At 41.4% G+C, this 16,881-nt stretch overlaps 6 protein-coding genes across 6 annotated transcripts; 1 reads left to right on the top strand and 5 right to left on the bottom strand.

Moving 5' to 3' along the window:
- Nucleotides 1–3,485: 3,485 nt before the first annotated feature.
- Nucleotides 3,486–3,917, bottom strand: EAE98_003051 (uncharacterized protein; the record flags this gene model as incomplete). The annotated part of the gene is made up of 1 exon (XM_038950671.1): nt 3,486–3,917. The coding sequence occupies one exon, from the start codon at nt 3,915–3,917 to the stop codon at nt 3,486–3,488; it is 432 nt and encodes a 143-aa protein (XP_038813200.1).
- A 2,353-nt stretch (nt 3,918–6,270) lies between these two features.
- Nucleotides 6,271–8,215, bottom strand: EAE98_003052 (uncharacterized protein; the record flags this gene model as incomplete). Its single annotated transcript, XM_038950672.1, has 6 exons — nt 6,271–6,349; nt 6,404–6,906; nt 6,954–7,333; nt 7,383–7,525; nt 7,574–7,875; nt 7,925–8,215. The coding sequence occupies 6 exons, from the start codon at nt 8,213–8,215 to the stop codon at nt 6,271–6,273; spliced, it is 1,698 nt and encodes a 565-aa protein (XP_038813201.1).
- A 549-nt stretch (nt 8,216–8,764) lies between these two features.
- On the bottom strand, nt 8,765–9,298 carry EAE98_003053 (uncharacterized protein; the record flags this gene model as incomplete). The annotated part of the gene is made up of 1 exon (XM_038950673.1): nt 8,765–9,298. One exon carries the CDS (start codon nt 9,296–9,298, stop codon nt 8,765–8,767), a length of 534 nt encoding a protein of 177 aa, XP_038813202.1.
- A 939-nt stretch (nt 9,299–10,237) lies between these two features.
- Nucleotides 10,238–10,513, top strand: EAE98_003054 (uncharacterized protein; the record flags this gene model as incomplete). The annotated part of the gene is made up of 1 exon (XM_038950674.1): nt 10,238–10,513. The coding sequence occupies one exon, from the start codon at nt 10,238–10,240 to the stop codon at nt 10,511–10,513; it is 276 nt and encodes a 91-aa protein (XP_038813203.1).
- A 1,084-nt stretch (nt 10,514–11,597) lies between these two features.
- EAE98_003055 (uncharacterized protein) lies at nt 11,598–12,011 on the bottom strand (the record flags this gene model as incomplete). Its single annotated transcript, XM_038950675.1, has 1 exon — nt 11,598–12,011. The coding sequence occupies one exon, from the start codon at nt 12,009–12,011 to the stop codon at nt 11,598–11,600; it is 414 nt and encodes a 137-aa protein (XP_038813204.1).
- Nucleotides 12,012–15,110: 3,099 nt separating this feature from the next.
- Nucleotides 15,111–16,148, bottom strand: EAE98_003056 (uncharacterized protein; the record flags this gene model as incomplete). The annotated part of the gene is made up of 2 exons (XM_038950676.1): nt 15,111–15,610; nt 15,632–16,148. 2 exons carry the CDS (start codon nt 16,146–16,148, stop codon nt 15,111–15,113), a joined length of 1,017 nt encoding a protein of 338 aa, XP_038813205.1.
- Nucleotides 16,149–16,881: the final 733 nt, after the last annotated feature.

Raw genomic sequence — 16,881 nt, forward strand, 5'->3', positions numbered from 1 at the left:
ATGTTTTCGACTTTTTGGTACCGAAACGTTGAAGTTATTGGTGAGAAAGACATACTAATGGGTCTCTTGGATCATCACTTGGATGAGGAGTAAGCACGACTCCATCATGATTCTTCTTCATGGCAGGGCTGAGTTGACTTCCATCATCTTCCTTCTTTGAGTTTATTTCCGCATCAGATGATACTGTGTTGCTTTCTTTGGCTTGTTGAGGAGTATTCATATCTGCAACAGATGATAAAGTCAATGGATATCGAGCAAGTATAGAAGATCTGTCTTGACTAGATGAAGTTGAGATCACCGATGAGGGTTTGAAGGAATTTTGAATGGAATCGAGAAGTGGACCTAAATCTACACTCTTCAATCACCAAGTAAGGTCTTCCAAAACCAGATACTTCTCCGGTGTACTATATCGTGTGGATGTGTCGTTCCATGTGAATGGAGTTTCAGTTGAAATCATGGAGATGAATAAAGATGGGATTAGATTGGAGATGCATATTACCGGTGAGCTTCATGCTGGATATACAGGGGAAGAAAATATCGCGGCAAGGAAATAAGTGTCAATAAGGAAGTGACTTTGAAATTAGAAATGTCACATTAGCCATCTGGTGAGAGAAGCATATATTTATCTGGAGAAGCTGACGCCGCGCCGGGAGATTACCGTTGCCGAGCCTATAGCCCCTGTAATTTTGTTGAAGTTTGGAGCTTGAAACCCTAATAAATGCGCTCAATGCCCCAATGAGCTGTTTAAACTTCAGGCTTACATGGACAAGCCACGAAGCTTATTTTGACAAAAGAAAACTCAATCCCCGTATATTGGGGTAGTGCGACGCTATTATTTAGTATGGAATATATCATCGAAAATTCGGATACACAGGTAGACTTCATATCAAATTGACACATGTCGATATTTTGATCCAACAACCCGCTACATCTGAGGGCACATATTGAGCTGGAGAATACATCGCAAAACATGCTGCTTACAGTTAACAGGAAAACCTTCCCTGCAATCACAGAAATACCGAGGGGGTTACGATAACTTGACTTCAAGCCACACGCTGGAGTCTGATAAACCTGTCACAAGTGGTTCTATGCCAAAAGGGTGCTGATCTTTTCTATTCTCTTGGACTTATCATTATTCCCCTGGTATAACATTCAGGGGCCCTATCTCATACATGGAAGAAACATGGTCTCGGGAACCTCGCTACGTATTCCCCATATCCATGAATTGCCCATTTCCGCAAATTGCTCGGAAGATTGTGGGAATGGGAATTCAAAGACCAATTTCTACCGGATCTAGAGTGCGTTTTGTGAAGAGCTTAATACATTCCTATGATATGCACTAATAACTTCGCTCCCGAGATCTAGATGAAGGGGAATGAACCAAAGGAGTAATAGTCCTATTACTTTACACTCAAGCTCTAGGGTATCGCACTCTTAAGAGCTGCCCATCTCGGCTGGATTAACCTTCATTGTATCGAATCAGGTAGGACATGCATTCCCGTTTGTTCCCATGTATATCTCCTGTGTGATGCAGCAGGCTATTTCACAGAACTGTACGAGTAGATAGATCATGGAACAGAATGGTCTACATTCTGATACATAGATGCTCTACAGTATACAAGACTTTCGACGTTGAATTAACCATCGAATCATGATCTTTAACTGATATTCTACTCCCATTAGTAAAACTACATTGGTTTCTGTCTACGAGACAGGTTTTGAAAATCAATTTAGCGCGTATCCTTGTTTCGTGCGCTTCACTGACTACACTGCGTCAAACTCGCTCTATACTCTTCGGACTACACACCGAAATTTTGCACAATGAGTACACCGCATCTCGATGACCTTGGGGTACAAGGCAAGAGGTCACTTGTACTGGCTTCAAAAAAATTCTTCTCGTCTTATCCTTTGCCTCTTTTGTGTTGAGGATCTTTGCAAAACTTTATACCGTTGCCAGAATACAATACGAAGATTGGTTTATGGGTGTTGCGTAACTGTTTAGTCTGGGTACTCCTATCTATGATTTATATGGTATGTAGTGTTCTCTCTCATTTAAAGTTGAGGAGCATTTATCTTGCTAATATATGTACTAAACGATCAATAGGATTGAGTGTAGGGCTGGGAGAGCATCAAGCGAGCGTTTCTGTAGACGATCAGAAACGTCCAAGTTCTGTTCGTAGTCTAGTATTCATACCATCCAGCCAGCAGCTAATTACTTTAAAAGTCAATATGGATGATTCAAAGACTTCAATCATTCTGTCTTTTTTGCCTCAAGAATTACCTGATCCAACAAATATTCTCGCTTCCCAGATAGACGTTCCATCCCCCCTTCATACAGCTTCACCGACACGATCAAATCCGGCTCTAACAACACCACCTCTGCAAAAATTACCCTTCCCTCTTCTCGGCTCGCTTCTAAAACTGGTCGCATATCAGGATTGTACACGCGTATGAGCGAAGATCTCGGATCGGCAGATCAGTCCCGCAGGAGAAGTATTGTGGGAAGTGATGCGGAAGCGGGGAGTGAGGATATATAAATACAGAATCAGGGATGCTCGACGAGAAATTTGGAGAATGATAAGATTAGAGAGGGTATTTTTATACTGGTGCAGAGGGATGTGACGGTTAAGAAGGAGAGGGTAGAGATGATGAGATGTATAGGTTGAAGAGAGATTTTATAGGTCCGTTGAGTGAACCGCCCCCAAGGTCTAGTTATAAGACAAACAATGTGTGGTGTGAAGAGGAAATTAAGAATTCGCGGGCAGGTTTTAGGGTGGTGAGGGAGAGCGTGGATAGTTGTATTAGTTGGGAGAGATAGGGTGCGAAAGTTGGGAAATGTATATTACGTATTAGATATGGTATAGGGATATGATACAATGACGGTGAAAAAGATATCACTGGGTTAGAAGAGGCCATGATAATTGACATAGTATTAGATACCAAAATACTAATTTCATCAATCATATGTTTGCTCATGAAATTCCCCTCTGTGTCACGATTCTTGGTCACTTTTAACAGGAGACTAAAAGAAGCTCGTACATCTGAGAAATGAATGAATGAATGATTTATTTATTTAAAGAAATCTCTAAAATGTACCCCTAATAAACGAGTGTTGGATACTAGTATAAAATGGAATATGTTTATGCATATTCAACGAATGTTAGATAGACATATGTGGTAAAAGAATGATAAACCCGGGTACAAACGAATGATAGCGCCCCAATGCCTATATTTTATCCCATCCCCGACATAGTATGCACCACCAATTTAACCCGAACAAGAATGAAAGATCCAGGTCTCTATCCGGAAACCCTAGACTCATGTGTCTTGATGGACTTTGTAGAAAGGAAAATCGCTGTTCCAGTATTCAGCTTTCCTCGAATCGAATGAACCTGTCCCGTCATCATCTCCTCATCGTATAATTTCCAATACTGTTTGATACCCCATATGAAATTTTGATAAGATTCAACCCATAAATCTTCAACTCATTCATCATCATCCACTTCGTCCCCATCTATTCCTCCAATAAAAACCACCTTTGACCTTGGCTCACCCGGCGCTTTAGGCGCTGATCTCTTCGGGATGAAAAACCCGGGTCTCTCATAGAAGTAATGAGGTTTAGGACTATCCGGCATTCGTCTATAGATGAGTTCACTCGGGTGTCTTGATTCATATCGTGAAGGCGGTTCGAGGAATGGTGATGAGGGCTGAGAAGTGCGGGATTGCGTCGAGGATGTGGAGGATGCAGAGAAAGAACGCATCAAGACGAGTGGCTTAGGCGTGAATTGGAAGTTGTGAGATGAGGGTGATGGTGAGGAGGTTGTAGATAAAGTTGAGGAGCATCGAACTGGTGTTCTGTTTTTTGGTGTGAAAGGAGGGTTTGAGGTGAGATCGTAGGAGGAAGTTGAAGAAGACATTTTGGGTGATGTTTATGACGTAGTGTAGTGTAATCGAATTCGATGATTCGGAATAAGTTTTAATGATAGTTTCTCCGAGACGTGGAGTGTGTGATATAAGTAAAGAATGTGTATCAGAATGCACTCTCACAATCCAATGAAGTTCCAACAGTAAAAAAGAACGACAAACACGCACGTCATTCAAGAATGCCAAGTACGTAAAGTGACAAAAAGTAAAACGAATGAGACGGATTAAAGAAAGACGAGAAAGAAAGAGTGGCCGTAAACTTATCGGTACCAAGAGTGAAAAATGTGAGTGAAAACTGGGAGATATGTCCGGTACATATAGACCTGGAATGAGGCTCATCGACCTTCTTACATCAATCTTCCCTGATTCTTCTTCCTCAAGTTCCTTCCCCATCACATATTAAAGTGTAGGAAGGGATTACTCCATCATCTTATTCCTACAGACCACATGGCATCCATGCACTCCATATTTTGTGCGCATATGATGGTGTTGATAAGGAAATCTCGTGGAAAATACATGAATTTTTGTGGGGAGATGCATTCTTTTCATCCATAGCTTATGCATGGGAACTCTAAAGACCTTTGACGCCGGGAGAAGAATGGCATTGACCAATCAGAATCGGAGGAGAGTTCAGATGGATGTTGTGCCTAGTGCGGGGTGAGATAGATGTGATGATGTTGGCCAGATGAAGATTGTTTCTTGTAAGTTAATTTACATTGATAGAAGGTGAAGATGGATGGAAAGTGGGAGGAGTAATTTTAGTCGTCAACTTTTGGCAGTTGTCACGGTCTCATTCACATTTCATTGAGTTCGAATATGGAATTCCAAGATGGAAGAACTTCCTAATAGAGAACATGTAAGAAACACCTCAAGGCTTTCACATCTCATCCCGCCATGTTCATTGCATCAACTTCACGATCAATCCGCCTATTGCGACGCGCTCCCAAAGTTTAGTTGGTGGTCCCACCATCAAAGACCAGACCCACATCTGAAAATAGAAACAAAATCAGCACAGGACATCGCCAGGCACTTGCTCAGTCCTTTTAACATTGAGCCTCCCAACACTATATTATTTCTGCAAATCAAGCGTATCGACAATCCTCAGTTAATCATTACCAGAACCACGGAGTAATACTGGACCGAATGTGATTTTGCAGTTCGGTGGGATATTTTCCGGGCGTTGTAGGCAATTCGTATTCTGTGAGTGCCAAGCTGCTAAAGTGCTACGTCAGGCTTCCGAATTCCAATGCGGATCATACATGGTTTGTAAGATATGAAGGCTAGGAAGAGGAACGATGGAATTGGAAAGAGTGATTAAGTATTATGGGACGAATTGGATTGCATGACAAGAGACTAGTACGGGACGTCGTAAATCATGTGTGATGAGATGAATTAATCTGAATTTAAGGGCTGACGCCAGTCAAAATTATTATAGAGAATGTTGAGCTGTGAAGAATTACAGGGTAGGTTCGTGGGCATCATCTCAAGTTCGTGTTGTAAATCAGTATCTCTAGGTGTCAAAGATTCTCATCTTCTGGATCACCAGTGGTTGCACGGACTCACGGGACAACGTGACAGGAAAGCACAATTTCATACCAAAAAGAGCTATTTTAATAATTCAATTAAAATTCAATATATCATTGAATTCTTTCAAAATTGAGATATATAATTCTTTAAGCATCAAATAATCTTTCTTTTGAAAGTGATTTGAATAAAATGCAATTTGAGCTCAAAATACAAATAGTACGCTTTCCCACCAAAAAATTTGATGGGGAATTATATATTCTATTATCAAGACTTCAATCTTGATTCTTTTGATTCCAATTTTTTTCTATATAAAATCTTCATGCTTAAAAACTCTTTATCTGAATTTCAAATAAATTCAATTTTAATTTTAATTTTGATTGAATTATTAAAATCGCTCTTTTTGGTGTGAAATTGTGTTTTCCCTCTTGAGTGTCCCGTGAGTCCGTGCACCCACTGGTGGATCCGCAATAGTCTTTCGGCTGCCTGTCGCATAGACCCTCAAATTGGCCGCCGGCCTGTTTTGAGGCAACACGATGAAGAATACGATGAAGAATACGCAATTGTTTCACGAGTCGCATCGGGATCGCTTCTTTAGAAATGAACAGGTCCAAGTTGCAGTAAGATTGACCACTGCCGTGGTACTCCCGAATTTAGGAGACAGTCCAACAGTGATAAGCGAGCCCCTTCATCTTGGATGTCATTACAATATAGTTCACTTGGCATGTTGACTTAATTGAACAGATGAACTTTAAATTTGTAAAGTTGATGTAATATGTAGGGTAATGATTTTTAGAATTCTCTCTATTCGATTGAGATCGTTCAAATGTATTCAACAAACGGTAATCCAGTTTGCTCTTGAATGATCTCCAAAGCCTGGATGACCTTCTCATCTTCAAATCTATAAATTGAAATGTATTAGCCAGAATTCTTTACAATTGGAATAGCAACCAACCGTCTTCCTATCAGCTGTAAGCTGATTGGTGCCTCTTTATAACCTTCAGCCCCATGTTGTTCCCATAGATCCCAATTGTATTTGTCCTTGTCGTTTCTTGGAGTGTACGTCTCTTCAGTACTATCCTTTTCCACATCAACCTTGTCGACTGGAAAGACCAAAGCAGGATAATCTAACAGGTTCCACTGCGAAGTGTAACCCCACCATTTACTGGTGTCTAGTTTTGGTGCACTCCCTGGCCCAACTGGAGACAGTATAACGTCCACCATTCCTTCCAGCTCACCATTTGCACCTTTCGAAGTCGCTGTTTCATTCCAAATATTTGCATATTCAGTGCGATACATATCCCGTTGAACTTGAGAATTCCACATCGATGCGATGCTGTGAGATTGTAGATGCTTGTTTTGGATAATGATGTGCTCAGTGAGGGGTCGAAGGGGCTCCCCAGATTCCTTTAGCGCATCGAGTTCTTGTGATCCACCATCGGAGAAATATAAATTGGCCTAAATTAAATTAGTGACGATTGCATTATGGAAAATATTACTCTTACAATTATCTCCCAAGCTAGATCATGCTTATATGGCTTCCACTCAACCACTTCTATATTTGCATTCGTCTTAAGCTTGTCCACGACTTGTTTTAAGGCTCTTGTGACTGGGGGATGTGGTTTAACAACCCCATCATCCCATAAAATCGCAACTTTTATTTTTTTGCCCGGAAAGAAATTCTCTTCTCGCCAAGGAAAGGGCAAAAGAGATGGTTCTTTGTACCATGGTTTTGCATCAATGAGTACTTTCATGAAGACTTTACAGCCATCTAAGCTTGTTGATAATGGTCCGATTGTGGGAACGATGTGCTCGGCACCAGCCATAGTTGCAGTCCATCCATCTACTGGTAAGCGACGAGCTGTTGGCTTCATGCCATATACACCTACGCACAGGTAAGCATGTTTCGTTTCAATTTACTCGCTCTCATTTACCATTATTTGCTGCCGGTGAACGGATTGAGCCACCAATATCAGTACCGATACCAAGACACGAACCCCTAAATCCAACTAACGCCCCTTCACCACCTGAAGAGCCACCGCAAGTCAAAGTGGTATTGAATGGGTTTACAGTAACTCTAAGAAACAAATTAGCAGTGTCAATGTAAGTTGCTTGTCAAATTTACCCATATATGTTGTTACTTGTCTCTAAATGCATCAAAGTTTGAGGCTGTGTAGTCCTAGCGTATAATATAGCACCTGCATTCAACAGAATTTCTAGGATATGGGAATCGACTGGACTTGTTTTGCCAACCCAAGCAACGAAGCCCGCATTATGGTCCAGGTCTTTGATACCAACATGTTCTTTTACGCTTATCGGTATACCGTGAAGAGGGCCAATAGTCTTTCCATTCGTTTTCAAATATTCGTCGAGGTATTTTGCACGAGAAAGCGCTCGCTCGGGAAGTAATTCAGTGATGCAATTAGTCTGACTTTTGATTAGTCTAAAGTAAAAGTGTTTGCTAAGATGAACATACCACTTTTTGGGCCAACCCAGCTCTTCTCAAGAATGCTTTCGCAACTTCGGTTGCACTTAACTCTCCTTTTGCAAGTTTAGCCACTAGAATTTCGACTGTAGCTTCTGTAATCTTAATCTCCTCGGATGTAAGTACTTTTCTCGCAACTGATAACGTATTCAATGGAATATCCGTGACATCTGGGATAGGTGGCTTGATAGCTGCGATAGTCTCATCTCGATATCTCTGTCTATCTTTGGCAACCTCTTGCCAGGATGCACCGGATGCTGTTGTTATTGTTGCAGGTGCCATGCTAACGATGAATAACAGTTTGAACAATAACGAAGGAATAGAGTAAATCCAGGGAGGTTTGAACTTTGCAAACTATTTAAACGGAAATTGGTACACAAATCTAGTGTATGTCGTATATACTTTCAATAAGAGTTTACCTTGACATTATCAGTGGATATGATAAGGAAAGAGAAGCTTCAAATGATTAATGTGTTGTCACACATCCTCGGACAACGGCGGGGTAGATACTAGATAGTAAGGAGCTCGTAGGTGGGTTGTTGAAAGTGCCATCCCCAAATTGGAAAGTCCTCGCGATGTGTTGGAGGTGGAAATTGGCAAAACATGCTGAAGGTTTGAGATTGTAAATAATTGTATTCTAATCTATTAGAAACAATCTTTCGAGAGCCGCTTCTTTCAAACCGTTATCCCATTTCCAAATCTTATTCAAACTGTAGATTTCAAACACCAAACTCCAAGCTCCCATTTCCGTTTCCATAAGCCGGGTATAATTCCACTGTTGTCCTCCCTTACTTCTGAACTGTACGATCGTCGGCATTCGATTGGGCCGTCTTAGAATGGGTGACCCCAATTGAATGCAAAACCAACAGCAATAATTGTTAAAGTAATCAAAATCATGCTAACCAGCCATTTGCAGACATCCTCGGCATGGCTTATATCTGGATCTATCTCTTCGTTCAATATCTCTAATTCTCTTTGTGTTTGTATATATAAAGCCTCGTAAGATGGTGGAGGAGGTTGGTTTGGATCTATCGTAATAATGAAGGGGTCATCTCGGTAAGGTTCTTGATGCTGAAGTGGTATGTCGTGTGTATGGTCCGGCGACGATACTTCATATTCGGGAGGCCTCATTTGAGCTAATCGACGTACTCTACTGACCAAATAATCGTGCATTGGCTCATATCCAGGAGGTTCGTTCATATCGATATGGTTTCCTCCCATCCCTTCCATGACCTCCGCACCTTCATCATCTGCTGGATCATCATGGTAAGGTTCGATAGGTGCTGCATCTTCTTCGGGTAATGGTGGTAACGACTGTGTAAGTCGTGCTCGAGAAATCGAAGTTGATGGGTGATAGTTGGACATGTCGAATATCGCAATATCTTGGTATAAGTCGTGCCCGCTTCGCAGATCCTCAGATCCTTTCACGACTGTCACCCGAATTCCCTGTCGAATATCCAGACACAGCAGTGGGTTAAAGAAAAGGTAACCACATGAAAAGTTAGATGGGCATGGCAGCCTGTTATGATTTTACTACGCCGCTCTGTTCACGATGATTTTAGTGGCTATGAGTTATCCCCTGCACTGTAAGACCCGCCAAGCTTCCCTATAGCCTTGAGACCCCTGATGCTCTAACACAAGGCATATTTGCAACCACAACTCTGAAAATTGGTGTTTCATAATGTTCTACAAACGAACAACATCAATGCCGATGGTGTCGCAAGTGTTGCACCTATTGTGTTCGGATAAATTGGTTTGATTCGAATTTAAGTCAATACTCTTAAGCTCAAAATCCCGTCGAGTTTTCACTTCACAATATCCTCCCATTTAGTTCCAGAAGCGTGCATAATTCTCTTTACCATTCATTCGTTCTTAACCCTGGCTTTTAAAATCCTACTCTACCCCTATGACAGCAAGTGCTTCTCCACCCAATTATGAGTTGTAAATGCATGGCATGATGTTTTGAAGCTAAACTCACATTTTTCGAAGCCTTGCTTATGACAAAAGGATCTCTAACAATCATCCAACCAGTAATTGGAAGGTCATTGTTGTTGTTCGCTAGATTATGGGCTGTGGTAGTTCCGTCGAGTCACGACAAAACAATGTTTCAAGAACAAAGAAGATTGCCCAATCAATTCTAAAGTTCTTTGTATATTCATTCATTGATCTAGTTGTTACTGGATTGTTATATAACTATGATAGAAATCAAGAACAATCACAATTTTCCGAGTACATATGCCTCGATGAGTCTCCATCTTTCTTATCATCACCAACCAGACTCCTGATACCAACCTCAATCTCAAGATGCTTCCTGAACATATTGCCATCGTTACCTTTTGCATGATCGTTCTTGCCGCCATGCTCGCATGGGCTTTCTTCTGGCCTCACAAACGCCACAGATACGGCATGAATGACTCTAGAAAAGCAGCAAAGAAACGCTCGCGTACCGCTGGCCGGTCACATCACGACGTCGAGATGCATCCGAGAAATTGGAATAAGGTTGAGAATCATTCCAGGAATGGAAAGACAAGAAAAATGCCTGTGCATGATGAATCTGAGAAGTACGAGACATGGATGTGATTGTGCTACGGCATAACTGGAGAAACTTGAGACGACATGATGCATTCTTCACGCGAACTCTCAGTCGAATATGACAAATCTATATTTGCTTCTGTCAGAGGAAAAAACAATCAATCGAGACTTTAATACAAATTTACCTTTACTTATTATCCCACACCTATCTATCCTTATTGAATTGTGATCCAAAACCTGACGACTCCGAACTTTTTCTCTCCAACCATTCACTGAACCACGTACTTTTCGAGGAACTAACTACAAGCACTATTCCTGTGTAATAACATGCTAGAATAGATCTCCGGTATCTGTCGAAGAAATTCGAAATAAAACTACTTTTAAGAGATGAGAACCAATATCTTTGCCCCATCACCACTCGATCGAAAAAGCGTCGCCCTGCCAAACGAAGCTTGTTTTGGCCATTCATACATGATGTGACGACATGTGCATGCGGTATAATTATACGTATATAATGGACAAATTGAGTTGTATAATAAAACTTAAGTGGGGGTTCATCCAATGCATTCGTTCATTACATGCCTGTCCCAGATTAATTCGTAAGATATAGGATGGGGTCATCATGATATGGTGAAACACTGTCGTCGTGATAGCTGTCAAAGGGACCATATGTAACAGCAAGACTGAGCACTGAGCAGAGATTCGATTTTGATATAAGACATATTCTGAGACATTTCCTATTGATCGAACTTGACGAACTTGCCATTCTTATGTTCTAAAAGCTGCCAAGGCTGCCTAGACCACAAAAGAACAAAAAAGACGTTGTATCCATTGTATTCTTCAAATTCGTTACCAGACACATGGAAATCAAGATCGCACATGATACGACGATCATGATAGCGGGGCATGTCCTTTTTAAGTACACTCAAACAACTAAGATTATTGACTAATTTTTCTTTTCATTTTTCTAATTTCCACGTTATTATCTTGTTATTGTCACTCAAATATTATCATTCATTGATCGTATAGATTTACTTGAAATTGCAAAAGGAAAAGAAAAGCTTTATTTTTTTTGTCCTCTGAGGAATACCACCACCACAATGAAAAACACCCCCTCAAGAAAAAAGCGAGATCAAGGAAGGCTCATGTCATAATCATGGATATCAAACTCCTCTTCAGAACTAGAATCATCGACGACTTCAGGAGGTGCAACGACTCGCCCATTGTTAGCTGCACGATTCGCACTGCGCTCGTTTAACTCGTGAAGAAAGCCGCGATACTGAGCAATCTGAAATTCTCTCCCCATCATGATCTCATGACGCGAAACCATCCAGTCCCGTCTAGCTTGTGGTAACTCGTCATCCGGAGTATCTCTTGCCCCGGGAACTCTCTCAGCAAGTATGCCTCGGAGAACCCCATAAAGCTCACCCGGGCGGATTGGAAGCCCGTTGAAGGCAAGAAATATGGGCAGGAGGACCACGGAGATGAAACATGCATAGATGAGGGCGACTAATAGGCCGATGGCTTGAGTTAGTATTCTCGGCATGATGTTTTCGGACTTGATTTGTGGAGTTTGGGGTTTTTGTGTTAGTGGATCTGCTTGTAATATTTCACTTGGTTCTTTGAGGATTCTAGGAATGTTACAGGCAGAAGTGATTTGAGGAAGGAATATGAATCTGGAACGGGGGGTGGGATGCTTTTTATACATGTTAGGAGCTGATAACGGATTTGTTCTGGATATGTTCGGGAGTACTTCAGGAACAAATTCGAGTATGTCAAATGTGTAGCTTGGGCAATACCTGCATTGTATGTACCTGACCTCGCTGTAATTATCACTAACACATATTACACTTTCACTAGTTTTGTGCACATAACCACTCATTATATTGTGTAATTAGCGGATAAGAGCATGATTTCTCGCTAGATGTATATCTGAAGCAATAATTCTACTAGTAATCATAGATTTAGATCACCATCTTCATCACTATCACCGCTGAAGCGATATAACCATGAAATGCGTTCAATCTTTTTATTATCCACTTTTCCGTACAAATTTGGAAAAAGGATTTGAGACAGAATATCGATCACTTCTCCCTTACTCCATCTAAAACAATGCTCCTCAAATCACGTCATCTCTCCCTCAAACATTCAGACCTCACCATCCCATCCCATCCCATCCTAAATCCACTCATCTCCAACTCCCGCGGTTGTCTCTTGGTCCTCTCATCAAACCTCGTAGTGACCGGCAATCCACAATTACAGAGACATACGATGAGAACAATGAAAACTATTAATATCGAGACTTCAATAAACCAGGAGTCGAAAATGAGCGATCTATAGAGAAGGGGCTACTCGCCGAGCTCTATCTCCTTGAGATGAAGGTCTTTTGGTACAATAATTAGTATAATTCGTCATAATTTCTTCAGGAGTGGTGGAGAGGGGAGGGAAGAACGGGAAGATATTCGCTTGTGTGTAAGAATTGAATTATATTATATCTGTTCAGGGGTTGTTTCGAAGCGTTCTGATTGACGGATAAGAGAGTTGAGTTACTAGGGCTCGCTTAGTGTTTCTTTGTATCTTACTTTCATTGAGGTTTTGTACGCATTGTACGCATTGTATGCATTGTATTGATTAATTCTTGATCACCACGGCATTCATTCTCCAAATTGGTTAACAATGAGCATCGATTCAAGCCTGATTTATATCAAGGCCATTTGATATAACACTAACGTAATCTTGCCGTCACACACCCTAGAAAACAAATAGATATCTATTTCCTATCCCCGTGCTGACTTCCAACTTTGAACTTTAGAACACAATACGAATGGCTCTACAAGAAGATCCTACGGGTCGTTTTGACTAAAGCTATAAGCTTGAAAGACGGAGAGCTGCGTCGCTTACAAAGACGAAGAAAGACAAAAGATATTACCATGATCAAAATGTTCGTAAAGATTACCGTTGTTCCAAGTCTATGTATCAAAAACTCAAGTCAAATTACTCGCTTGATCAACCTCTACAATTCACACTTATATGTCCATAATTCATATTCCATTCACAATATCACCACAATGCAAGCTCAATCTAGTTTTCAATTTTTCAATTTTTTAATTTTTTAAATTATTCCAGTACGACTACCAACGCCCCAAGATCGAATCAAAGAAGTAAGAAAAAAACCCCTACAACCTCTGAAATCTCAACGCCCTAACCTGTCTCTCCAAGATTCCCGCTAGCCTATCCAACACGCCTCTCCAGAGTTGCGCATGGAAAACGAGGTCAAAGAAAACGTCTATAAGTTTATCATAAAGACTCCAAATGACAATAAGAATGAGCAAAAAGCCAAAACCAACCACGAAGCCATCGACGAAACCGCCGATCACCGATGCGATGAGGGCGTGCGGGTCGAAAGGACTAAGGAGAAAGTGATAGAAGAAAGACAAAATCCCGAGGACGGAGCCGATGTTGATGCTGATGATGAATGCTTGGAGGTAGAATTTCAAGAGACATCGAGCGTGTTGATGATGGTGATTATTGTGATCGTGATCGTGCTCTTGATTCATGATGAAAATGAGTTATTTGTGTCTTTGGGGTTTGTCTTGTGAAGTTCTTAGAGTTGTTTAGTAGATCTCAGAGAAAGTTCAAGTACTGGAGAAGAGAAGAAAAAACATGAAGTATCGAGGAGTCATTATATATACCCAATATCTGGGACTGTTTTGATACTATCACAAGATTGTTCTCATATTGTTCCGATATTGTTATATCACCAAGGTATTCGTGTAGCCTATTCGACTTCTGTTCTGATATCGACTCCTCTAGCATTTGACAAGTACAGTGACGATTGCAAATTTTTGAATCGACACAAATCTTCATCCATCTCCTCACATTCACCGGGCCAAACTACTAATTCAGCTCTGATCCATCTGCATCAGACAAGACACCCCTCTCTCAAAGAGCGCAGGATATCCACAATCTCGGTATGAAGAGGCTTTTCACTAGGAAACCTCTAGAGTGCCAGTTTAGTTGAGGGACCATTTATGCGAAGTATGCTGAACCAGAAGTTGGCCTATAAAAAACTTACAGTACATTGATTCTTTAATCCTACAATCATAAGTTTTCCAGGCCCTTATAAGCTGCGAAACACTCCGATACTCAACATATAATTTTCATCTCGATCGGCTTAGCTAGGTCTTTGGGTGTGAACAAAAGCTAACACGTTACTATTTTCATCGAGGTACCGGAAATGCTGTAGATGGTAAGTGTAAATGTGCCCAAATTTGTTATGTAAGGCTGATGGTTGTATAGGAGCTACTTCTACTGCTATACGTGACCATATCTTGCGACACAATCCTCACACTGGAGTATCCTCAGGATGTTATATCAATGAGAAAGTCAGGTTCGTCGTGCAAAATGTAGTTCTAGACCAGCCGACGAATGTTGGATTTACATTCCAAATCATCCAGAATCCTACGCTGATTCGCACTAGCTTTTGGTCCCCGTCACAGACGTAGTGAGACAAGTTTCTAGCATGTAGAAGGCTTTGCATTGATAGTAGAATAATAATCATGTAGCTGATTCATGTTGAAAACGAAGAGATAGATTTTGAGAAGCTCATCAGCCAGCCTCTGTCACAGATATCTGAACTCATTGCTTACACTGAGCCGACACTTTTGCCGAAAAAAGCATCACGAGCTATCTCACGATCATGATGTCTGCCTCCTGTGATCTGCTCCCAAGACTCGAAGATATGGACGCTTTTCCTCCCTTGCTCAGCGCCACTTTCACTTTCAGTATTTTGACTAATTTCTTCGAGTCGATCTTTCCAGAATTGCCATCGTCGCATATTGAATCCCGAGTGCTGCCGTTCTCCACTAGCTTCTATTAGCTGTCCAGCTTCGGCCCATTCTCTATTGTCATTGGCGGAATCATCTTTGAAGGAAATCTCGTTTCGAGCGCAAAGGCTTAGAATCTTGTAACTGCCACACCAGAGCCAAGCTAATACTGCGGGTAAAAACTCGGATAGCGGGATTCTATTGGCATGATCTGCTGTCAAGGCTGCATCGCTTTCAAGGAGCTGTCGTGGTGTCTCAAGAGCATCTCGAAATAGCATGAGTGCACACGACATCAATTCAGAATCACAGACACCGAGAGCTGCGAGTCAGGCGGTAAAACCAGCGGGATTCTCGCGCTCAACCATGGTCATTTTCATCATCGATATAGCCCACGTATCTCGTAGATCTGTCACCAAGAAGGGGAGATCGATCCGCATCCGAGCCGAGGTACTGGTGATTGCAGATTCGACATGAACGTTCTGCTGCTCTCCGGACTGATTTTTGTTGCTCTCTCCTGCTGGCGGCACAACGATTCGGGATATTTCTCCCAATTCGCGCGCGTATATGACTTGATTGACAAGTCGGTCGGTTTCCGCTTCATTGGCGGGCGTAATTTTGGCTGTCTCGACGAAAAGGTACCATAGATCGTGAAGGTCAATTTCGAAAACATCAATGAGATGGACTCCATTTATTGAATTTACGTAGCGTTGAGTAATGCTCCGAATGAACATGCGAGCTCGATTCCAGAGCTTAGGATCATTCTTACGGACAGATTCATCGACAGAGGAGCGAAATCGTTTGATGCTATAGGCTGCTCGTCGCTCGACAGTGCTGACAAGCTCATCAGCTGGTTCCATTTTCTGCTCTCTCTTTGCCTCTTTCTTTCTGTTTTGCAGCTACCTCTACTTATCATACGAACCGCACAGGTATAGTTATATTCGAAATGGTGAGTTGAATTGAATTGGTTAAAAAACAAGACTAAAAGAAGGAATAGCAAATAGCAAATAGCAAATAGCAGATGACAAAAGAAGCAAAATAGAGAGAACGGATCACACATCCTTCCTATTTTTGTTTTCGTTCCCTCATAAATCATGACAACGTCATTATTTGTCTCTCCGCACCCAACCATAAGTAGGTACCTTAGGTACAGTCAGAATTCCCGAGTTGGAGTTAGACAGTCGCTATCTCAACCTATCGATTTATATCGCTGATGAGTGGCCCATAAGTCGGCTCGTGCAGAGAGGCAGTAACGTAACTTGCCACAAACCCCATCCCACATATCTCGGCTTATTCTTGTAATAATAACAGCTAATACTGACTATCTCAAGACTCACAAAGAGAGAAGAAAGAATGAAATATAGGTAATCCCCAACAGTCGAGAATAGCCACCCACTACCTAGGTAGGTATGTTTTATTAAAAATGATTAATTTGCACTTGCACACGAAGAAAAAATCACTACACACCTCTATGGAGGCCGTCAGAACGTATACCGTTCTTTAGCCATTAAAAGCTGCCATTAAATCATTATTTTCATTTTCTCATATCTCATACACATCGATCGATTTGTTCGATTTTTGAATGCAAACGCC

Source organism: Botrytis deweyae (genome assembly GCF_014898535.1).
Source record: "Botrytis deweyae strain B1 chromosome Unknown BDEW_005, whole genome shotgun sequence".
Taxonomy (NCBI): Eukaryota; Fungi; Ascomycota; class Leotiomycetes; order Helotiales; family Sclerotiniaceae; genus Botrytis; species Botrytis deweyae.